This window comes from Lepidochelys kempii, chromosome 23 (genome assembly GCF_965140265.1).
Source record: "Lepidochelys kempii isolate rLepKem1 chromosome 23, rLepKem1.hap2, whole genome shotgun sequence".
Classification (NCBI taxonomy): Eukaryota; Metazoa; Chordata; order Testudines; family Cheloniidae; genus Lepidochelys; species Lepidochelys kempii.
Window position 1 is genome coordinate 1,204,521 of NC_133278.1, and position 23,422 is coordinate 1,227,942.

Below are 23,422 nucleotides of genomic sequence, written 5' to 3' on the forward strand. Positions count from 1 at the left end.
TTCAACCCCCTGTTCCCACCCCGACCCCTATCCATGCCCCCACCCTCTGACCACCACCAACCCCCGAACTCCCCTGCCCTCTATCCAACCCCCTTAACCCCTTACCATGCCGCCGTGCAGCCCAGGGCACTGGGTCCGGCCAGGCTCGGCAGCTGCACTGCCCCAGGAGCTTGCAGCCCCCCCACCCAGAGTGAGCTGAGGCTGCCCGGGAGGGAGACAGCGGGGAAGGGGCTGGGGGCGAGCCTCCCGGGGCAGGAGCTCAGGGGCTGGGCACGAGGGTCCCGCGGGCCGTAGTTTGCCCACCTCTGGGCTAGGGCTTCAGGACTCCTGGAGGACCTCATTTCGCTCTTAGAAGGGGCAGGGCCGGAGGCTGCTTTGCATTTTGGGGTCTGGCACACCCTAACTCAGTAGTCCCCAACCTTTCTGTGGGAATGGCACATTCCTATTCCCAGAAGACTGTGGCGGGCGCCAGACACCCCGCTGCCGAAACGCGGGAGCGGCAAGATGCGTCGTCGCCGAAATGCTGCCGAGCAACGGCAATGGTTCTCGGCAGCATTTGGGCGGGCGGTTCTCCAGCGGCCGCGCTCGGCGGTGCCATTTCGGTGGCGCGGTGTCCTGCGAGCGCAGACAACTGCCCCGGCGGGTGCCATTGCACCCGCGGGCACTGCATTGGGGACCCCTGCCCTAACTTAACTGCGTTTTCTCAAGATCTTGAGGGTCATTTGGGGTTGAATTCACCACAGAGCAACAGCTCCTTGCCGCAGGCCCTGCTGCCACAAGCTCGGACTCTCTCCTGGGTCGTGTGGAATTGCTCAGGCTCAGGTTGGTGACATTGTTCCATGTTTCCTGAGTGAGCCGCGCAAGCCCTGGAGCGAGCAGCCGAGTAACAAGGTGCAAGCAAACGACACAATGGCTTGCACCCAACGATCGCACATGGCAGAATTTCCCAGTTACCCAGGGCTGGCTGGTTTCCTCTGCCTTGTGCCCTGGTCAGTCCTTTACAACCTCTGCAGAGTGATTACAAAATGCTGAGCAAATGGAGAGGTCTGATGAAATGGTGTTTACACCTGCTCACTCAGGTGTTCCTGACTTCTCAAGTGCAGGCTAAGGAGAGAGCCAGGTCCAGTGATCTCAGCCAGCAAAACTATTTCAACAGGATTTGCTGAGGCTCATCTGCAGCAGTCCGAGCATTTGGCAAGTAGCACAGTGCAAGCCCCAACCCAGGTCAGTCTAGATTTTCCAGTGCCCTATACCTTGTGTCACTGTCTACACCGGTCCAAAGCCGATACAGACTGGTGTGAGTGGGTTATTCTGTTTGTAATGACACTGTGCAATACCCACATGATTAGGATTAAGACATTTGATCATTTGTGGGCCCAGATTACATTAAACTGACACATGAAGGGATTTTTTTGCATATTTTTCCCTCCTGATATCACTGCAGGGCAGAGCAAAGGTTGCGGAGGTGCCTTAACAGTGTATTTCTTATCTGCACCTGTTTGGATTTCTGTGAAGTGTAACATGAGCTGTGAATTGCTGGGGTTCATAATGCTTGGTTTGGGGAGAATTGCAACATCTTTGTGTCCCAGTATGTCCATGCTGCTGCCTCCACGTGCAACAGACCCTTCCAAACACTGCTGCCAAAGCCAGAACGCAGCTACAGAAGCTTCAAAGAGCAGTGACCACTGGGCCAAGGAATCTGCCAGCAAGAACGCTGCGTGCAGGGTTGTGGTAGCCGGGTCGGTCCCAGGATATTAGCCAGACAAGGTGGGTGAGATAATAGCTTTTATTGGACCAACTTGTGTGGTTTTTGGCACTTCTCCAACCCCCCTAATATCACTCAGTCTCCCATAGTCTCCTGGCTGCAAACTACCTGGACAGGAAAGGTGGAGTTACCCCGATATCACGATGGGCCCAGCTAAGAGTTACCTGAACCTCTCTGTGTTAGTCTGTATCCGCAAAAAGAACAGGAGGCACCTTAGAGACTAACAAATTTATTTGAGCATAAGCTTTCGTGAGCTACAGCTCACTTCATCGGATGCCTCTCTGTAGCCTATCTAATCACCATACATAGATCCAGGTGTTAATCATTTTGCTTCATTACAACCTATTGCTTCCAACAGAGCCTCGAGTCATTCTGCGCTCAGAGAGGAAATACGGTACGTTTGAGGAGGGCACTCCACATTTTTCTGACACTGTAAAGATGCTGCATCCCTGCTTTGAGTACAAAATGGAACTCAACCTTTACCTGAGTGTTGTGACCTGCAGCTCCATAGCTGGTGACTTTATTCAAGCCTATCTGCTGTTCTCCCCCTCAAGTTTTCAGCTATTGAGTTAATACTTTCCTTGTTCCTTGCAAGACCATGCTACAGATCCCTGCCTTGCAGTGAATTTTTGGAAGTTCATGGCCTGGCTCAGCTGTTAGTGTTTGAAGGTAGGGTGACCTTGTGTTCCAGAGAGACACCAGGGCTCAAAAAATGATGAATGCCATTGCAGATAAACCAAATGGGTTAGCAAGAAACCAGGTGAACACCGGATATTTCAGGCTCTGGAAGGGACATGTCAACCCCACCATGTTTGCAGTGCTGGGGTGGCCATGTTGCCCTGATGTGTATTCTTGACATGCCGTAGCCAGGTCATTCTGTGATGCCAGGATTTCCTTCCGTCAGTCCTCAGCGGCGTAGCCTCCTAGTGACCTCTGCAGATGTTTTCCCACTGGCCCAAGGTGCTGATGTCCCTGCTGTATTTGGAGTTCCAGTCCCGTTCGAACACAGCCTGGAGTTGTTCCTGCACTGTGAGCTCACCCTGGGCCTTTGCGTCGCACTGGTTCACCACAAGCGCAGATCCTGCAGTTCTGACAAAATAGTCTCCTGACCAGTTGGAGGTACCTTCAGGGAGAAGGAGGAGAGAGCTTATCGCACCTGCCGGCCCAAATGCCGTCATGGCCCTGGCAGCCCTGGGCTCTCCCGTATCGGACACTTCTGTTCTACCAACCCAGGCAGGCCCAAAGAATCTCTTCTGGGTGTGCAGCCTGCCCCAGCATTTCCTGGGTACGCCACCAGCCTGCAATTCTCAGTGAGGTCTCCCTTTCCTCTTGTCCTAACTAAGAACACGCCCTCCCCCCCCGGAGTCCTAGCGGCCCCCCCCGGAGTCCAGCATCACCGCGTGCAGTTGCTGTTCTCCCATGTGCACTGACGGGGAGCACAGACCTGCCATGTGCAGGCCCCTCCGCTGGCTCCCTGTGCGTTTCAGGCTTGAGTTGAAAGCTGCCTACTTTACAGTTAAACTCCTTCACGACCTTGTTCCAGCTGTCCTGACCCTACAGCCCCTGGGCCCGAGTCTCACTCACACAAAGGCCCCTTTAAACCATTCTGGCAGTGTGTAAAAGAGCCTTAAAGCGAGTGGGAAGGGCCCCTGAGCAGCCCCCTTTGTGCGGGTGCCATCCCAGCTGGGGTGGGGCTGGTGTAAGGCGTCTGCCCCGGCCGGTCTCAGCCCCTGGCCTCGGAGTGCGGGCAGAGTGCACAGCACCCGGGCTAGTCTCTGCTCCCCAGAGGCTCTGAGAAGCAGAAAGTAAATGAGAGCAGACTTAGGCCCCTGCAAACTGACACCATTTTAAGGGTCTCTCCCCGCATGCAGGAGCGGAGTAGCTGAGAATCGTACTGCTGGCGTGCCTCTCACTCTGCCCCCCTCCTCGTTCCCCAGGGCCAGCTAGATTCACCTTCTTCCCGCCACCGGCCATGCAAGGGTGGTCTCCTCTGCAGGCAGTCGGAGTGTGCGTGCCGCGCTGCCTCCCCATCTCCTGTCAAATCTTGGCTGGACACATCACGGCCTTTGCCCGCCTAGAGCTCCCGGGCTCTCCCGCGCTCTGGGTTATTTAACTATATTATCCAGTGTGCGGGAAGACGGTTTGTCAGTGAGCCAAGGAGGAAGGATACAGGACGTATTTAATAGTGTTGGTAGGGAGGGGTCAGCAGTGGCAGTTCGATCCTTCAGGCTCTACTCACCGATGTAGGCCACCTTGTCGGTGACCATGTACTTGTTGTGGTTGACTCTTGCATAGGGGATCTCAGCTTGTGTTTCATTGGCTGGAACCGTGAAGAGTCTCTTCAGATGGAAGGGAGGAAAACAAAGACCCCACAGAATGAGTGTCCTAATGCATCAGTGCACTATAAACAGCGGCCATGGAAAGAGTCGCTCTGAACCCATAGCCTGTGGTTTGGAGACGAGGCCTAGGTGGACAAAGCCCTAGGTCCTGATTCTCTGGCCCCTGCACCATGTGCGGTCACTGGCGCCCCTGCAGAGGGAAGGTAAGATGCACCCACCTTGCCCGCTCTTTGTGCTGGTATCCATGGCGGCACAACGCACAGGGCAACAGGAGCGAATCAACCCTTACAATTTGATCCATCTGGTCTCAGCAACACCATGTGTCTCTGGTGCAGCTCACCCAAGAATCCGGCTGCTCTGGAACAGACTGAGCAGATCTGCCCCAAACCGACTCCTAGCCACAGCACTGACCGGGGCTTGCCACCGCCAATTTCTCTGCTGTTTTCCCTGGAAGGTGGGCTCCCCTCACAGCTGCTTCCAGGACAGGCACTCCCAGCTGGGAGTGTGCAGCCGATTTCCCCAGAGAACCTTGCTCAGAAGCAGCACTGAGTGTTCAGCAAGGTTCCTAGTTGGACATGGCCAGGTTGATTTCATGGCTTGGGGAATGAGGAACAATGGTCCCTTTAGCCTCAGCAAGGCCCTTTGGATCCAGCTGGTCTCCTACCACAAATACGATCCTGGAGAAATCTTTCAGGCAAATGCTCCAGCATCCTATAGATGAGGAAACCAGTCCAGACAGGAGCAGTCTCAATGGAGCTCAGGACTACACATGTTAGCTTTAACTGTGGGCTTAAGTGCTTTGCTGGATCAGGGCTTTAGTGACTTGCCAAAAGCCACAAAAAGGGGAATGAGTGTAAGAGGCAAGATCTGAACTCCAGGATTCCTGACCCCTGCTGCTGTGCGAATCGGAGCATTACTCACCACTTCCACACTGTAGTGTGTCCCATTGTCCTGCATAGCAGCCAGAGATTTCAGAAAAGGAAACATGGCTGGCTTGGAGTGCTCCCAGCAGCCAATCAGCAGTCGAATATGGACTTGCCTTTCGTAGGCTGCTTTCCTGAGATGATTATCAATAGTTGGCCAATACCTGGGGAAACAAACAAGGCTTGCCCAGGTGCCTCTCTGAGTTACTAGCTACAGTGGTGGCTGCCCGGTGTCCTTTTAAAGTAACTTTTTCAAATATATTGGCCTGAATTTTCAGAATGAACTAGCAAATTTTGAGTGCCCCATGTGTGATGCCTGAAAGAAAGGGCATCTGATGAAGATCGGGTCCCTTTAGGGCATCTCAATTTGGGCTGCTAAAACCACAGGTCCCTTTTGAAAACGGGGCCCATGGGTTTTACTCTGAGCAATCCTAGCGGTTCCCAGGAGGGAGCGTGGCCGGAAAAAGGTATGGAGCGGATCGGCAGCAGACACAGGAGTGTTAAAGGGAGAAGTCTGAGCAGCACATAGGGCCCAGGAGGAAACAAAGGCTGAGAGACGGGCAGTGGAGGTGGGTAGAGCCTTAAAGGATGAGGATAACACCCCCCTGCCCTTGTTACTGAATTCAACTCGGACACAGCTCATGCCCCAAAATCTCCACTGGCACACACTGCTCAGCGAACTCAGCACAGCCCTGTGCCCAGAGCGGGCTCGGCCTGAGAGCTGCTTCGCAACGGGCCGCTGAGGCGTTACCTCCGGGGGTGCGAGAACTCCATGGTCGGCAGGTAGCTCATCACGGCGATGTGCACGAACTGGCTGGCGGCGTCGATGATGCTGAGCAGTGCATGGAGGTCCTCCGTCCGTCCCTCGGCACACAAGGCTGGCGGGGAGCTCTGGGCACAGCACAGAGGGGTCAAGCTGACAGCTGTACAGCCGGGAAGGAAATTTTCCTTCCATATGCAGCACTGCCTGACTGGTCAGGTGCAACACGGCGGGGTTTAACTCACTTTGAAGCAGCATGTACTGGCCACTGCAGGAGGCAAGCTAACTGACCAGAACAAGGTCTGTTCGGTTACGGCAAATCCTACATGAAACCAATTAGAAGGAGCAGAAGAGGGTTACCCTGACGTGCCTCGACTTACAGAAAGGTACACGCCGGCGTCCGTCCCGTTCAGCTGCACCTCCAGAGGCGTCTCCTTGTTGTATGTGGTGGAGTAATTGGCTGGCCAGGGTGATGGAATGGTGGCGTCCGGCACCCCCAGAACCCAATAGGCTTCAAATATCTTCCCTAAGTCCTTGGCCAAGCAGCTGCAGTTGTAGACAGCTGCACCCAGCTCCTTCACCTGCAGGGCAAGCAGCACAGAACTCTCCGTCACGTGCAGCCCGTTGGCATGAGGAACTCCCAGCGCTGTGATTGTGCAAGCCATGTATTTCTTTGGCTGGAGGTTTCAGGGCCTGTGGGGATGCCTCCCCCCACTTTCTCTCTAGCTACTCTCTCTTTTATTGGCACCCCAAAGAATCTAAGCGACAGCGCTGGCCTTGCCCGTGTCTCTGCTGGCACAAGGCAGGGGCTCATTCTCACACCCCCAGAACAGCCAATCAAATTGGTGCTGGAACCAGTCCACACTGCTCCTGGGGATTTGAAATCCTGGCCCCAGCCCTGGAAATAACATTTTCATGAGGCTACACGGGGGGGCAGGTCTGACCTTGAGCCCTGCGCACTTTGCTACAGAGATGCTTCAATTTTCCTGAGGAAGCGTCTTTGGCAGCCCCCAGGATTCCCATCCACTGCAGGCTTGGGCATGAAGAATCCTAGATGTTTGAGACCAATGCCCCAGTTCTGCAGCGAAGTCCGTGTGGCTGGACTCCTACCATGGCCATTGACATCAGTGGGGTCTGTATGGGGATGGGGTCAGCCTCCGTGCTGCTCTTTGCCAGACTGGGGCCCAAGTCAGTAACAGAGCTGGGACCACGGCCCAGGAGTCCTGGCTTCCAGTTCCTACTCTCCGCACTAAGCGACGCTCCCTCAGCTTTCCCTGCACCCCAGAACCAGCCCCGCCTCAGTCCTAGCTAAGAGCCCGCCCGGCGCCTGCCCCCTCAGGCCGGCAGAACAGGCAGTCAAAGGGACAAGCGTACGTAGCACCCCAGCTCAGGCGAAGACCCCCTTGCCCCTCGGAGGCGTTTACCTGGGTGAGGGAGCGCCAGTCCATGTTAGCGCTGCCAAGGTAGATGTGGGTCTTGTCAACGATCCAGAACTTGGTGTGCAGCACCCCGTCCGTCAGCCTGCGCATGTCGACTTTGCGGACAGCGGCCCCTAGGGTGTGTCAAGGACATGGAGCTCTTTCACGGCCAGGGTCCCGGAATCGGGTCTTCCCTTTGTGCCAAGCGGGACGGTCCCTTCGGAGAGCCGCACAGGCGACAGTGGATCGAACGGGGAGAAACCGTCCAGAGGGGGCCTTGGCGAGCCGTTTCCTGATTCCCCGGGTGTCTTACCGCAGAGCCTCTCGTGACATGGCCAGGCGGTGCCCAGTAGTTCGTTATCAGAGGGCTGCTCCTGGGCGCTGACTGTAAGGACTCGGGGACTAGAACCTGGGTCTACGGTGCTGCAAGAAGTACCGCCCAAGAGACCCTGAGTGACAGTACCCTGCAGCCCTCTGATTGGCCACGTGCCCCTACTGAATCCCAGGGGCTGGCCCAGGAACTTGTCTGGGCAACCACATGGGCCTTGGCCTGCTGCAGTGCCCTCGTCCCCGATCTCCGACCCTGGCCTGACTCTGACCTTGACTCTTGTTTATGGGATCCAGCCTTGTGATTCCTCCAACTCCTGTCCTGGTGGGCAGACCTCAACCCAGTGATGACCGTGAGGCCAGACCGCCTACTCCCCGGTCCCTTACACTGATGGGGCTATGCGGGCTGCTTTGGTGTCAGAACAGCCAAGATACTAAAAAATGCTTATTGAATTTTGGGTCCCCAAAGTGTAACACCACGAAGGGGCCTGATTTTCAGAGGGCAGGTGCTCAGCTCTTTCTGGAAATCAGGCCCCATTGGGGTCTCAGGTTGGGCCCCAGCACTCAGGAATCTCACCGCTCTGCTCCAGTGCTTGGAGGTCGTCCAGGGGCTGCTTCGAGGACGGGCTGCTGACTGCGATTCTCACCAAGACGCCTCGCTGGGGTAACTGCAGCAGTTCTGCCAGGATTTCTTCACCCTGGTTTTTAAAAAGAGCAATTAAAAATGCCAGTAAGTCCAGAGGAGGGACTCTCTGCCAATGCTGCCTCCTCACCAGGTCAAAGTGGGCATGATTCATATGGCGACGTGCCTGTGCCTATATATACAGCCCCATGGGGATCACACTGATGAGGGGAACTTCACCTCTGACTTGTGCCGGCCTCTCCGCATGGGGCAGAGGCTGCGCATTGGGGTTGCTCAAGCTAATTCTGCCTTCACAGCTCACGGTGCTCTCTGTGTGGGAGGGGCGGACTCACTGCATCTCCTTCCAGTCTCGCCCTGGGTTTTTTTCTCTGCCAGAATCCGAGCCAACTCTGATCATGACCCGCTCTGATCTAACCAAAGCCATGAAAGAGGCTTTGCAAAAGGAGGCTCAAGCTCCGGCAAATCAATGTTCCACTCAACAGCCTTCCCTAACTGGCTCCCTTGACGGCCTGGGAAGAGGAACCCGTTACTGGCTGGGTAATTAGACGCTAATTTGGGGGTGGATTTAGCTGATTCGACTGCGGTTTTCTGCCCCAGCAGAGGGACAGCTGGCTCCTGTGCGTTTCACTCGCATTGACACAGTGGTGGCAGAGGGAATGAATCCAGCGGTACCAAGAAGAGTCTCGGCACTCTTCTACAGGCCGGTTTGGAAGTGATGGACTGAAATCGGCACAGATGCAGTTGGATCTGTACAGCGTATTCCTGTACGTTACCATACAATGTCGTCACGTTGGTGCCAGCCCTGCAGGCCAAGGAGCGTTCTGGCCCCATCCACCAAAGCATGTGTGCCTCCCGCTGAGCAGGGGAGCAGTTCCACTGACTTCAGCAGGTTGGCTCCCAGCCTGGAGCCCGAGGCGGGATCAGGCCCTGGCAGGATCCAGCCCCTAATTCAGCTTTTGCTATTTACTTGGTCAGCCGTGGCTTCCTGAGTGTGCGTGTCGTCGTTTGTCAGGGTCCAATAGAAAGATGCGATGTCCAAGCTGCTCTTAGCACCTCTGATCAGATTCCTCCAGGCCTGAAATGTGGATGGGTTCACCGTGCTGTTGTCTTCATACACCATTCCCTCGGGGATGCTTTCCACCAGCACAATCCTAGCAGGGACGACAGCACTGCTAACCTCTGAACTGTCACAAGTTGGGCCCAGCTCATCATGGCCCTGGGCCTCCGGCCGTCACTTACAGCCATGCAAAGTGGGGTGAGGCACAAGAGTGGTGTGTTGCACTGGTGTGTACATGGCTGTGCAAAGTACAGGACGACAATGAACTGGGCCTGTTCTGAGAACATGAATGCGTGGGTGCGAAGGATACTGGGATAGGCGGCGCAGTATTCTGGCAGCGCACGCCACGGGAGAAACGGAGCAGATGGCTGGGGATTGCTAGTGAGCAAAGGCCAAGGCGCCCTGACGTACAATAGTTAAAAAGCCCATGCTTACAATATTCACGCACCTGCAAGGGTCACTGCATGTGTTGTCTGGATCCTGCCCAACGTTCCCTCTTTCCAGAGGGGAACCGAACGGAAAAATGAAGAGACAAGTGAGAACCCCGGCCAAGAGCATGCCCACCAGGATCACGGCCGGCAGGGCACAGCGGGAGTACTGGGGGCGGAAAGAGAGAACGAAATGGAGACGGGCAGGCAGCAACACACGCAGGTTTGAGACAATCAGCTGAAGAGCCAAAGCCTGGGCCTGATTCGCCTTTGCCCCGTGCCTGTGCAGCCATTTACACGAGTGCAAAATGGGTTTGAAATGCTACTGCATCACAGAGCATTTTGCACCCCATACACTGTTTGCACGGGTGTCAATGACCGCACAAGAAGACAATGGTTAGACCCGCAGAGAATAGTTCTGGTCTCACACCAGTGTAAAACTGGTGTGTCTCTAATGTCTTTAATAAAGTTACTCCTGGTTGACTGCAGTGTAAGTAAGAGAAGAATTAGGCCCTCTGATCCCAGGCACTCATTCCTCCTCCCTCATGCCCAGGTGTAGCCAAGTCTGACTGACACAAGACACCTACCCAGGGGGTCATAAACAGGTGCAATGGAATCCAGAGAACACACTGGATGAGATTCTGTGCCCACTTACGCAGGTGTAAATTGGGAGTAAGTCCCCTGAAGCCAAGGGGGCCTGATTCTCAATTGGCAATTGCCGCACCGAAGTCAATGGAACTCTGCTGATCTACACCAGCTGCGGATCTGGCCAAAGAGAGTCGCTCCAGTGCAAATCCGGTGTGAATGGCGAGTGGGGGCTGTGGTCACGGTGCTAATTCTAGAAGTAACCCGTAAGTGTCCCCTGCTCTGGCAGTTCTCAGCGAACACAAGCTGTAAGCTTCACGCCTCTTAAAACCACCCCCGGCAGCGTGATGCAAACATAAGCAGAACCAGCCCAGCATGACAAGGGGAATGCAGAACAAGCGCTTCCTTTATGGGGCCGTTCTGCTGTGCTGACTCCATGGTTTTCTGGCTTAGCTCAGCCCATTGGAGACAACTTACCTTGTGGGAAAGCCGGTTTGGCTGCTCAGATGGCAGGAGCTCTTCCCGGCTCTCTAGAGCGTTCAGCTGTGAGGGGACAAGCAAAGACAGCTGTATGCAGTATCTGAAACAACAGAGCTTTGAAATCTCCCCTGCAGACTGGATGCACCTTGTGCAGTGGGGGCATGCAGGGTGTGGTCTGTGTGTGGGGGGGTGACAGGCCCAGATGAACACAAGTAGTTAGGTTCCTAGCTTTCAGTGGTTTCAGTGGAAGTTAGGAGCCTGACTAAATACTTTTGTGCGTCTGGGCCATAGCTCCTCCCAAGTTGCCATGCATTATTAGATCATATCCTGCAGTCCATGGCGTCCCTGGCGTTTTGCCTGATGCTTGTAAAGTGGCTGGTCCACAGAGGACAACAGCCTACGGCTGCTGCTGACTAAAGAAGTCACTCTTTAGCTCAAGCGGGAGAGGTCTGTACTTTGGTGCAGATGGCCTGTGGTGAGTTGCTATGTAAAGACTGCACAGTACATCTCTTTGGTGCAAATCGAACCACTGGTCTGGTTCACTTTATGAGGAGCGCACCTATCTCACTCATTTCACTGAGAGCAGAATGTGGTGTGTACAATGATGGGGAAACAGAGGATTCTGTTTCCTTTCAGATCCAAGGGAGAAGAAAGACAGTTCTGCAATTCACCCCATGCACCAATGACTTTGTATTGTGATGGGGCAAGGCCCGATGGCTATAGAAAAGTCGTGGGAGATAGATATATTAGCTCCAGGCTAAACAAATCCCTGGTACCAGGATAAGTGAAATGGCAGCTGCTCCAGGTCAATTAAGACACCTGGGGCCAATTAAGAACTTTCCAGAAGGCAGGGCGAACGCTAGGACACCTAGCTGGGGCTGGCTGAAACTAGTTTAAAAGCCTCCCAGTCAGTCAGGTGGGTGTGCACGTCAGGAGCTGTGGGAGGAAGTCGTGCTGTTGGAGAGGCTGAGCAGTACACACCATGTCAGGCACAAGGAAGGAGGCCCTGAGGTAAGGGTGAAGTGGAGCTTGAGGAAGTGGGGGCTGCTGCAGGGGAAGTAGCCCAGGGAATTGTATGTGTCATGTTTCTAAAAGGTCAGCTACCATAGCTGATACTATTAGGGTCCCTGGGCTGGAGCCTGGAGTAGAGGGTGGGCCCGGGCTTCCCCCTTCTCCCCCTCCCCCGATTAATCACTGAGACTGGGAGACAACAGCGACTGTGCAAGGGAGGATAACTTCTCCTCACCTCCCTCGCTGGCTTATGATGAAAACGGCTCAGTAGACTGTGACCCTTGTCTCTAGAGAAAGAAGGATTACGTGGAGGGTCACAGTGAGCCTCTGAGGGTAGCGAAATCCGCCAGGAAACGCGGGACCCACGGAGACAAGGACAGAGCTTTGTCACAGTATGGAAACAGCCCATTTGCTTTGGGGACTAATTGCAATCACAAGCCTGGGCTGGCAGTGGCTGAAAAGAATAAAGCGCGTTCACATTTTGCCTTGTAACCTTTGGCCTTCCTCTGTTGGTTTTTTCCACTGTTGGGTTTTAGTGTCCCAGATGCTCTCAGGGAGAACCTAACCCAGGGGCTCTGTGCAGGTTCAGCTGAGGGAAGATTCCAGAGCAAGGCCTCCCGGGCCTTTGAGTGAGCATTTTACTATCACAGCCAAACATTAAGAGCAGGGGTGGGCAAACTTTTTGGTCCAAGGGCCACATCTGGCTATGGAAATTGTATGGCGGGCCATGAATGCTCACAAAATTCAGGGTTGGGGTGCAGAAGGGCGAGAGGGCTCTGGCTGGGGGTGTGGGCTCTGGGGTGGGGCCAGACATTAGGAGTTCAGAGTGCGGGCTGGGGCAGGGGGTTGGGGGAAGGGCTCTGGCTGGAGGTGTGGGCTCTGGGATGGGGTTGGGGGATTAGGAGTGCAGGAGGTTGCTGTGGGCTGGGACAGAGGTGTTCGGAGGGTGGGAGGGGGATCAGGGCAGGGGGTTGGGGTGCAGGAGGGGGGCAAGGGGGCACGCTCCAGGCGGCGCTTACCTTAAGCAGCTCCCAGAAGTAGTGGCATGTCCCCTCTCCAGCTCCTACACGTTGGGACAGCCAGGGGGCTCTGCACACTGCCCTGTCCACAGGTGCCACCCCTGCAGCTCCCATTGGCTGCGGTTCCCGGCCAATGGGAGCTGCGGGGGCAGTGCTTGGGGCAGGGGGAGTGTGGGGAGCCCCCCGGCTGCCCTACATGTAGGAGCTGGAGGGGGGACATGCCGCTGCTTCTGGGAGCCTCACAGAGTGGGGCAAGCCCCCAACCCCACTCCCCAGCTGGAGCGGGGCAAGCCCTGGACCCCGTTCCCCGGCGGGAGCTCAAGGGCCAGATTAAAATGTCTGGAGGGCCGGATGTGGCCCTGGGCCGTACTTTGCCCATCCCTGCATTAAGGATACCTGGCAAAATTATCTCCTCAGCTCAAATCTCAGTCCTGCTATTTTGCTGGGAATTTGGCCACTGGCCCCTTTTGTAAGGGTCTGGGGGTCTAGAACCCAGGCTTGTGGGAACCTGGGTAACTGATGCACCACATTGCCTCTGGGGAGCTCAGCGAAGTGATGTCCACCAATTACTGGAGGGTGAGGCAGAGCGACGTTACCCTGGGGCTGCCCAATTCAGCCGCACTCGCCGGGTAAACCAGAAGTTCCCGAGCAGCAAAGCTGACCCCGGCTTGCTGCTGCTGCAGACCTCATCTTGGACCCTGCCTCTTCCCTTCGACCCTGGCCCAGGCCCAGCTGCCTCCGTCCCAGCCATTACCCCTGGCTGGAGAACGCACCACGAATGCATGTGGATGCCCCTGTTCTATGGAGGGCTGAGAGCAAGCTAGATTCAGGCCGGGTAGATGCTTCTGCTCCATGGCCCCTGGCTGCTCCAGTCCTCAGAGCTGCCTCCGGCCAGAGCACCAACACAGCCCTGTTCAGGAAAACGCGGAAGCAGGGTAATGTTGCTGCAGAATCCTAGGGCACGGCAGCCCTCAGGCATCTGCCAGGCTCCTCCTGGGTTAATCGCAGACCGAGGGACGTATGTTGGGGCTCAGCATTTCCCTACCCTCACGCATGTATACAAAGAACAGGATAAAGAGACCCCAAGGCATTCTCACCTGAGCCCACACAGACTTGGGACCGTCCCGAGCGCAGCCAACGGCAGGGACCAAGGAGGAGACGCAGCGTTCGTGTCCGTTTCTAAGGCAGACCTTGTTGGGGGTCACAGAGGGCTTCATTTTCCCAGAATCTCGTAGGGCCAGGGTTGAGTCACGCAGCAGGAGAACGAACCAGCAAACCTGGGAAAGGCCAAATGGGAGCAGAACATGATTTCACTGGAGTTACACCTCACTTAAGCCAGCGGGAGTGAGATCAGAATCGGGTCCTGCTGGATTATACTCGAGAAGGTGACTGGCTGTAAGTAACCCTGTGACCGCCACATGGATTCTCTCCGCGATTCCAGGGCAAACGTGATCCGCTCACCAGTGAGAGGGGTGTCCATTGCCAACTCCCCCTGCGAGCCAGAACCACAGCTGGTTTCTTTCTCCCTTCCACACCCTCCTTAGCGCTACGGATTCGGCACTCCGGCCTGGGCTGGCATTTCTGTGGCTGCTCTGTGAGCGCTGGGGGGAAAAGGGGGACAGCTGCGCTGGGGCCTGGAGCTCAGGGCCCCCCCTCTACAAATGTCTGTCCCTGGGTGAAACAGGATGGCACCCCAGCGAACAGGGCTTGGCTGCTAGCGCTGGGCAGTAACCTGGGTTTTGCCATGACAGCAGCTGTGGCTCTGAGCAGAACCGTGGGCAGTTCCCGGCTGCGCTGTGCTTGCCGCGGTCTGGGAACCTTTCTTCCTGCCCGTGAAGCCCCTGGCCTGCTCTCCTTTGTCCCGGGTGAGTCACTCGTAACACACACACTTTCCTAGATTTCCTAGCCCCGGCCTCTGAGCCCCCAAGCCAGCTGGGAGGGCCCGAGCAGGCACCCGCTAGCAAGCTGCCAGGTTGAGTTAGTCACACGCTCCCCTAGGCAGAACCCAAACCCAGGACCTGCGGCGTTCGGATCGGGCTTTAAAGCCAGAGGTCCTCAGCTAGAGTCAGCGGTTCCGCTCCTGTGAAGTTAAGACGTGCCCCAGCCGAGGCTGTGGCCTATAAAGTCTGGGTGGGCCTGAAATTAGGAAAAAGTCACTGGGCTATCCATCCCCGCCCACCCCCAGCGACCTGTCTCGCCATTCCCTGCACCCCGGCCGTTCAGCCCCGACACATACCGCTTCCCTCACTAGCGAGCGGCCCCTCCTCTCCCAGCTGCCTGTCCCCAGGTTCTTCTCTCCTCGCACGCCCAGCGTACGCAGCAGGACGTGGTTTTCTGACCCAGCCACTCCTGCGGCAGGCACAGTGCATGGGCGCTGAGCGCCTCCCCCACCTCTCGGTTCCGCCGCAGACAGTCGCTGCCCCAGGAATCGCAGGGTGCCGAATTCCCACCCAGGCATCGCCCTCCCTGCCCCAGGCCTCGTGGCTTCTGGGCTGGATGTCACAAGGGCGTGCGTCGTGGGTCACAAGGCTGGAGACACCGGCATGGGGGAGGCTGTCGTGTGTCTTGCAAGCTGGGGACTTGGGCAATGAGAAAGAAGGAAGGAGGTTTCACTGCAGGAGTGGTCAGGTAGCACATTCAGGGCTGTGACGCTTGCCTGCAGAGGTCAGGAAAGACCTTTCCCCCGCCCCCACATAAAGGTGGTGGCAAAGTCTCTAATGACCCCTTGCTAGCCCACATCAGACCCAGTGCTCCATCCTTCTCCTCTTTGCCTTTCACACCATCAGCCCTGCTCTTCTGGAAATCTTGTCCCCCCTTGGCTTCAGAGACTCTGTCCCGTCCTGGATCCGCCCCCTCCTCCAACTTCCTGTGGGGTTTCCACAGAGCTCTGTCCTGGGTCCCCGTTTCTTCTCCCTTTACACCTTATCTCTGGGCCATCTCATCTACACACCTCAGTTCAGCTACCGTCTCACTGACCTACCTCTCACCTTCTGTCCAAACTGAAATCTCAGCCTGTCTCTGTGAGATCTCCTCGTGGAGGTCCAGCTGGCAGATCAAGCTCCGCATGGCTAAAACCGCTCTTCATCTTCCCCGTCCAAGTCCTCCCTGTTACCCCCATTCTTGCTCACGGTGGACAACCCCACCATGATGCCTGTCACTCCGGCTCCTAACCTGGGCATCCCCTTTGACTTGGGCCTCTCTCTAGGTCCTCACATCCAGGGTAGATCAAAACTTTGCCCACTCTTTCTGCAGAACATCTCCAAGATCTGGCCTCTCCTCTCCATCCGCACAGCTAACTCTCTCAGCCAGGCCTTCCTCATTGCGGCTGGATTGCCGCAAACTCCTTCTCTCTGGGCTTGACCCGTGCAATCTTCCCCCCCACGCCCATTCAGAGAGTGGCTGCAAAGAGATTGTCCAGCCTGTGGCTTTGACTGCATCACCCTCCCTTTGCGAGTCTTTGCTTTCAGGGCTCTCCATGGACTATCCCCACCCTACCTCTCCTCACTCGTTAGATGCCGACTCCTGGCTCCCATCAGCCCAGACCCCCAGCCTCCATCTCCAACTTGTTAAATGTGCAAACTTGCCCCTTTGTGCTTTCTCTGCTCCTGCCCCTTGTATTGGGGAGGCGCGTCTATAAACATTGGCCCAGCTCCCTCCTCGTCCTCCTGCACCCGCCAGGAAGCACTCCTTTGCCGGGACTCCTTCACAGCAGTTAGGCCGCTGGTGGGCCGAGGCCCCTGCCCCTCAGGCCCATTGAAACAGTCTCCTGGTTTCCTGTGCTCCCCCTCGGTCTCCATCCGCTGACCTGTGTCTAATGATTGTCAGCAGTTTGGGGCAGGGACCATTTTCTGGGTGTGTTTGTTCAGTGCCTGGCCCAGCGGGGGCCTGCGGCTCCTGGGCGCTACCCTAATAAATCCCAATGCTGCTCCCTGTAGTATCCAGCCATGGAATTCCCTCACTGCAGCGAGTCCTTAGCCCCGTGGGAACGACCCGGTCTCCTTGCCCCGGTGCTGACGCGCTCAGCTCCGTCTCTCCGGGTTTGTGGCCATTTCTCCTCAGCGTATCCCCCGCTCGCTCTCTTACTCCTTTTCATTCTCTCTCCATCCCCACTCCCCCGGCTCCACTCTGCCAGCCCCTCCCGCAAAATCTACACACTGCTGGCCCGCGGCCTCTGTCCCGGGAAGCCGAGGAGAGAAGCTGGGGCTGGCCAAGGTAGCCATTGAGCGCAAGGTCTCTGGGGGCCTGGGGAACGTAGATCTCCATCTGTGCAGCCTGGCGTCCTGCCCTGGTGGCTGTGCCCTGGCAGGCCTGGCGGGACTTTGCCTCCAGAATGGGACGAGAGCCCAGCAAAGATCCTGCTGAACCTGTTCTCTTGCAAAACTTCCTACAGAACAACTGAGAGGAAACACGCTCAGCTCCTTGGCCCTCCAACAGCCTGGCACGTCCCCAACCTGCTTTACCAGCCGTCCCCAACGTGTCTTCCCAGCCAGCCTCCAGCTGCCCTCACTGGCATGCACTGACTAGCCTTGTCCCCATTTCACAACCGGGAAAACTGAGGCAGAGAGGAGTGAGCAAAGAGAGACAGGCCGCCTGATAGTCATGTTAATAAACCTGTAAGGTCGTCAGATACCATGATGCTGGGCTCAGCAGAAGAAGCTAAATGGCCTTGGTTAATACAGTGTAGTTGCAGCCGTGTGGGTCCCAGGATATAACAGAGACAAGGGGGGAGGTAATAGCTTTTATTGGACCAACTTCTGGGTGGCTTGAACGCTTGCTGCTCTCCCCAACAGAACTTGATCCAATAAATGATCCTACCTCACCCACCTGGTCTCTCTGGATTAGCTGAAGTGAGTTATCGAAGGTCAAGAAGTGGCAGACCAAGACTACAACCCAGGTATCCTGGCAGCCCCCAGTCCGACTTCCTAAGCACCAGACCACCCTTCACTCTCAGAGCTAGGAACTGACCCCGAGATTCCTGGCTCCTGGTCCGCTGCTCTAGCCACTAGGGAACCCTACTTCTCCAAAGCCAACACCGAATGAACAGCTGGTGACTTTCCCCAAGAGTCACCAGCCGGTTCCTAAGAATAATTCACACTGCGAGCCGGCCCCTCAGCTGGCACAAACTGAGGTCGCTCCCTGGATTTCAGCGGAGCGCTGCTGATTTACACAGCTGAGGATCCGATGCTCTGTTTCCACTTCTCCAATTCAGGTCCTGAAGAAACACAGAACACACGGCCTCCATGAGCACCAGGGCGGGTTGTTACTGTTGCGAGATTTCCCTGTGCTGAAAATGCCATGTCAGGGTGAGTTCGTATCAACACAGCGTGTCCGGTTTACATGAACATGCCGTACCGTCGGCCACCATACCCACAGGCACCGGGTGCTGCGGGCCCTGATTCGGCGCTCACCGACATCAACATGGCTCTCCATTGACTTCAGCGTGAGCTGGGGCAGGTCCCACAACAGCCAGGTGGCCTTCACGACTCTAGATGGGTCAGTTGCTCTACAAAGTCTGCAACTTCCAGGATTCAGGGTCTCTGACGTCCGGGCTGCAGAGGGACAGATGAAAATCCCCGGTGGCTTTGCTGTACTTTCTGCTGCTCTGATGCGCTGTTTATCCAGGACAGGAGAGCAGCGTCCGGTCCTCGCCCTGGCCCATTTGTAGCGACAGGCCAGGCGTGCTCCTGGCAGGTTAGCTGTTCCCTCGGGGTTCACCGTCTCCACGTCCCAGTGATGGGGGGGCCGGTGGCAGGAGTCCAGCTGTGTGTTTCCTGGGGGAGCCATAGCTGCAGGGTTTTGATGCCGGAGCTGGGCCCGAGAGCCAGCCGGCGTGGGCATCGTGCCAGGCTCCTGCTCTGGGTGGGCTGCCCCACACCTCCCGCCACGCCTGGCACTGCTGACCCCTCTTTGCACGGGTGGCACTGAGGACACAAGGTGCAGGGCACCCGTGCCTCAGGTCCTGGAGGGTTTGCCTCCCGAGCCCCCCCAGAATAGTCCTGTGGGCCTTACCCACAGCGCCCCCCTCCGCCAAGGTCCCGCTCCCCGGCCCAGCCCTGGCCCCGCTGCCCCACCTACCTGCAGGAGCAGCGGTTCCCACGCTCCCTCCGGCTGGGTCCCCTCGGCGCCCGGCGCGCAGCAGGTCGAAGCCCGGGCCCTGGAGAGGAGACAGCGGCCTTCCCCCGCCCAGGGGTGGAGCCTCGGCCGCCCTCCAGCCTGCCCCTCCTGCGGGCGGGCTCCCCGGCCCGGGCCGGGAGCTGTGTCTTCCCTGCCCCCGCCCGGAAACCCCCCGAGCCGGCGCCGGTGCACCGGGGGCGCGGGACCCGCTTTGCATCGCTGCGCTCTGCCCCGGCCACCCCCGGCCATCGGCAGCGGTTCCTGGGCGGCACTGGGGGGTGCGGGACGGGGGGGGGCTTTCGGGAAGGCGCTGGGCACTGACTCGGCCGGTCTGGTTCAATGCCTGCCTCTGCCCCTGACACCGCATCTCCCTGGGCCTCAGTTTCCCCGTCTGTAGCAGAGGGAATCATCCTTCCTTTCTCCCCCCCTTAGGCTGTCTGGGCTAGTTAGACCATCCCCCACCCTGTCTGTGCAGCAGCCGGCACAATGCGGGCCTGATCCCAGCTCGGGGCCCAGCCGGTCCACCGTAATTCAAGTACTAACGATCTACATAGACCACTGCTCTCTCCTTCTTCGCTGGCTGAGTTACAGTTGGGCCTAGGAGCCCCTTGCGCCCGGTGCTGTACAGACCCAGGACAAAAGGACACTCTGAGTATTAGTCAAGAGATGGCAGCTGGATCCTGGCAGGCGGGAGAGCACGAGGGAATGAGACGATGCTGGCCAGCACCCAGGCAGGGCTCTCAGCCCACCGGCCACCTAGCCGCTGTCAAGTTTTTTCTGGGCAAAGGAGGCTGCTTTGCAGAGCTGTACGAGGAGGAGCGACACCGGAGAAAGCGCGAAGGGGTTGTTTGAACTCTCGACAGGCGGGCAATGGAGGCTGGTGTCCTGGGCCGATGGGAGGATGCTAGACGGAGCCTGAGACAACGGCCTGCCTGGGTCAGTCGGCTGGTGTGGTCCCCTGACCCAAATGAACAGAGCGAGCTCTTTCCCACTGGGATTACCGTTAAGAACTGATTGCAGTAGCACGAAGGGATCATGGCCCCAGCACGCCGGGCGTAGGCCGCTGTCTCCCAGGGAGGAACGCGCAGCCGGTCCCACCGTTTGTGCTGTTTGACCCAGTCCAAGTGATGACTGGGCTCACTTCGTAACTTCGGCACCGGGCGATTATTGGGCATAGCTCAGGAAGCAGCGCACCCAAATCTGCTCTGGGTTTGGACTGAGCAATGACTACAGCACCGGGGACTAAGCAAGACCTGGGGAGTCAGGATTTGACCCAGCAACTCCGGGTCACACCCACAGCAAGCCAAGTTATAGGAAAGAGATCTTTACTGAGCATTGCACCGAGGCCGGTGTCACGCAGTGAGAGGCCTGCGTTGGTCTGGTAGCCCCAGGGCCCAGCTTGCATTCCTTCCTGGGCCCTTGGGTATCACACCAAAGTAGCCAGGTCTCCCTTGAAACTGGCCCCTCTTTTCCCAGCCCCACCCATCATGTGACACTCCCAACCCCCATGGGTGCATGTCACTTGCCTTCACAAAACCCGGCCCCCCCATCAGGGCCCCCTGAGCAGAGAGGGTGAGGGCTGGATGAGCCATGGAGGCATCCCAGCCCCCCCAAGCTTGTGGCGTCCAGGGATGACATGGGAACTGAACTGAGCCATGCAACAGGAACAGTTTAGTCTGGATTCAAACCAGCACCCTTGAGGTGAATGGACCAACACTTCTGAGCCGGCCAGGGCCCTCCTGTCAGACAGAAGTAGGCAGGATTTATGGACCCCCAACTTTCCTTCCAGGTCAGAGGCCAGGGCCTCAGCTGGTATCAATCAATATGGTTCCATTGCGGCCAACAGCGTGCGGAGTCTGCGGCCACCATGTGAACTGCACAGTCTCAGATTTGAAGCCAAACGGGAAGGGACCATTAGAGTCTCCTGATCTGACTCCTGCAGCCGGCTGGAGCACCGAGCTCTGTAGCCCGGCGTGAGGCTGTTTTTTTGTATGGTTGCTCCCCCTTATGGAGAGAGGTGGGACAGGGCAAGCAAAGCCCTTTGTTATTACAGGTTTCAGAGGAACAGCCGTGTTAGTCTGTATTCGCAAAAAGAAAAGGAGGACTTGTGGCACCTTAGAGACTAACCAATTTATTTGAGCATGAGCTTTCGTGAGCTACAGCTCACTTCATCAGATGTTTACCGTGGAAACTGCAGCAGACTTTATATACACACAGAAATCATGAAACAATACCTCCTCCCACCCCACTGTCCTGCTGGTAATAGCTTATCTAAAGTGATCAACAGGTGGGCCATTTCCAGCACAAATCCAGGTTTTCTCACCCTCCACCCCCCCACACAAATTCACTCTCCTGCTGGTGCTAGCCCATCCAAAGTGACAACTCTTAACATAATCAAGTCGGGCTATTTCCTGCATAGATCAAGGTTTTCTCACATCCCCCCCACCCCCATACACACACAAACTCACTCTCCTGCTGGTAATAGCTCATCTAAACTGACCACTCTCCAGGTTTAAATCCAAGTTAAACCAGAGCATCTGGGGGGGGGGGGTAGGAAAAAACAAGAGGAAACAGGCTACCTTGCATAATGACTTAGCCACTCCCAGTCTCTATTTAAGCCTAAATTAATAGTATCCAATTTGCAAATGAATTCCAATTCAGCAGTTTCTCGCTGGAGTCTGGATTTGAAGTTTTTTTGTTTTAAGATAGCGACCTTCATGTCTGTGATTGCGTGACCAGAGAGATTGAAGTGTTCTCCGACTGGTTTATGAATGTTATAATTCTTGACATCTGATTTGTGTCCATTTATTCTTTTACGTAGAGACTGTCCAGTTTGACCAATGTACATGGCAGAGGGGCATTGCTGGCACATGATGGCATAGATCACATTGGTGGATGTGCAGGTGAACGAGCCTCTGATAGTGTGGCTGATGTTATTAGGCCCACACGATCCATCGTCTACAGCCAAGCTCTGCGATACAACCGCATTTGCTCCAACCCCTCAGACAGAGACAAACACCTACAAGATCTCTGTCAAGCTTTCTTACAACTACAATACCCACCTGCAGAAGTAAAGAAACAGATTGATAGAGCCAGAAGAGTTCCCAGAAGTTACCTACTACAGGACAGGCCTAACAAAGAAAATAACAGAACGCCACTAGCCATCACCTTCAGCCCCCAACTAAAACCCCTCCAACGCATTATTAAGGATCTACAACCTATCCTAAAGGATGACCCAACACTCTCACAAGTCTTGGGAGACAGGCCAGTCCTTGCCTACAGACAGCCCCGCAACCTGAAGCAAATACTCACCAACAACCACATACACAACAGAACCACTAACCCAGGAACTTATCCTTGCAACAAAGCCCGTTGCCAATTGTGCCCACATATCTATTCAGGGGACACCATCACAGGGCCTAATAACATCAGCCACACTATCAGAGGCTCGTTCACCTGCACATCCACCAATGTGATCTATGCCATCATGTGCCAGCAATGCCCCTCTGCCATGTACATTGGTCAAACTGGACAGTCTCTACGTAAAAGAATAAATGGACACAAATCAGATGTCAAGAATTATAACATTCATAAACCAGTCGGAGAACACTTCAATCTCTCTGGTCACGCAATCACAGACATGAAGGTCGCTATCTTAAAACAAAAAAACTTCAAATCCAGACTCCAGCGAGAAACTGCTGAATTGGAATTCATTTGCAAATTGGATACTATTAATTTAGGCTTAAATAGAGACTGGGAGTGGCTAAGTCATTATGCAAGGTAGCCTGTTTCCTCTTGTTTTTTCCTACCCCCCCCCCCCAGATGTTCTGGTTTAACTTGGATTTAAACCTGGAAAATGGTCAGTTTAGATGAGCTATTACCAGCAGGAGAGTGAGTTTGTGTGTGTATGGGGGTGGGGGGGATGTGAGAAAACCTTGATCTATGCAGGAAATAGCCCGACTTGATTATGTAAAGAGTTGTCACTTTGGATGGGCTAGCACCAGCAGGAGAGTGAATTTGTGTGGGGGGGTGGAGGGTGAGAAAACCTGGATTTGTGCTGGAAATGGCCCACCTGTTGATCACTTTAGATAAGCTATTACCAGCAGGACAGTGGGGTGGGAGGAGGTATTGTTTCATGATTTCTGTGTGTATATAAAGTCTGCTGCAGTTTCCACGGTAAACATCTGATGAAGTGAGCTGTAGCTCACGAAAGCTCATGCTCAAATAAATTGGTTAGTCTCTAAGGTGCCACAAGTACTCCTTTTCTTTTTGTTATTACAGTGTCTGTCACGTACTTCAAGATCAGGCCTGCTCCACCTGGGAGGAGGGGTGCGGATCCTTGTTTTACAGAGAGGGAAACTGAGGCACAGAGGTGCCGGGATATGCCCCAAAGACACAAGGGCTGGCCGCTCCCCTGCTTTGCAGCGTGGGGCCATTATCTGCACCCAGGGCTGGGAAATGCTGCCACCCTGCTGAGCGAGTGGAGAAGATTCCTTGGGCCACACATTTGTCTCCTTCCTTGGAGGTTTTTAAGGCCTGGCTTGACAAAGCCC

At 55.8% G+C, this 23,422-nt stretch overlaps 1 protein-coding gene across 8 annotated transcripts; it reads right to left on the reverse strand.

Moving 5' to 3' along the window:
- Positions 1 to 1,978: 1,978 nt before the first annotated feature.
- PLD3 (phospholipase D family member 3) lies at positions 1,979 to 19,407 on the reverse strand. 8 transcript variants are annotated; one of them, XM_073322367.1, is made up of 13 exons: positions 18,831 to 18,911; positions 18,164 to 18,304; positions 13,853 to 14,032; positions 10,723 to 10,788; positions 9,681 to 9,829; positions 9,143 to 9,326; positions 8,110 to 8,230; positions 7,212 to 7,339; positions 6,168 to 6,368; positions 5,779 to 5,918; positions 5,026 to 5,191; positions 4,005 to 4,104; positions 1,979 to 2,888 (listed from the first exon to the last, which is right to left on the reverse strand). In XM_073322367.1, exons 2-13 carry the CDS (start codon positions 18,173 to 18,175, stop codon positions 2,689 to 2,691), a joined length of 1,647 nt encoding a protein of 548 aa, XP_073178468.1. In that variant the 5' UTR covers positions 18,176 to 18,304; positions 18,831 to 18,911; the 3' UTR covers positions 1,979 to 2,688. The 8 variants fall into 8 exon arrangements, with proteins under 8 accessions (XP_073178468.1, XP_073178466.1, XP_073178464.1 ...); XM_073322365.1 differs by lacking the exon at positions 18,164 to 18,304 and adding an exon at positions 14,992 to 15,334 and having other exon boundaries at positions 18,831 to 18,907; XM_073322363.1 differs by lacking the exon at positions 18,164 to 18,304 and having other exon boundaries at positions 18,831 to 19,184.
- Positions 19,408 to 23,422: the final 4,015 nt, after the last annotated feature.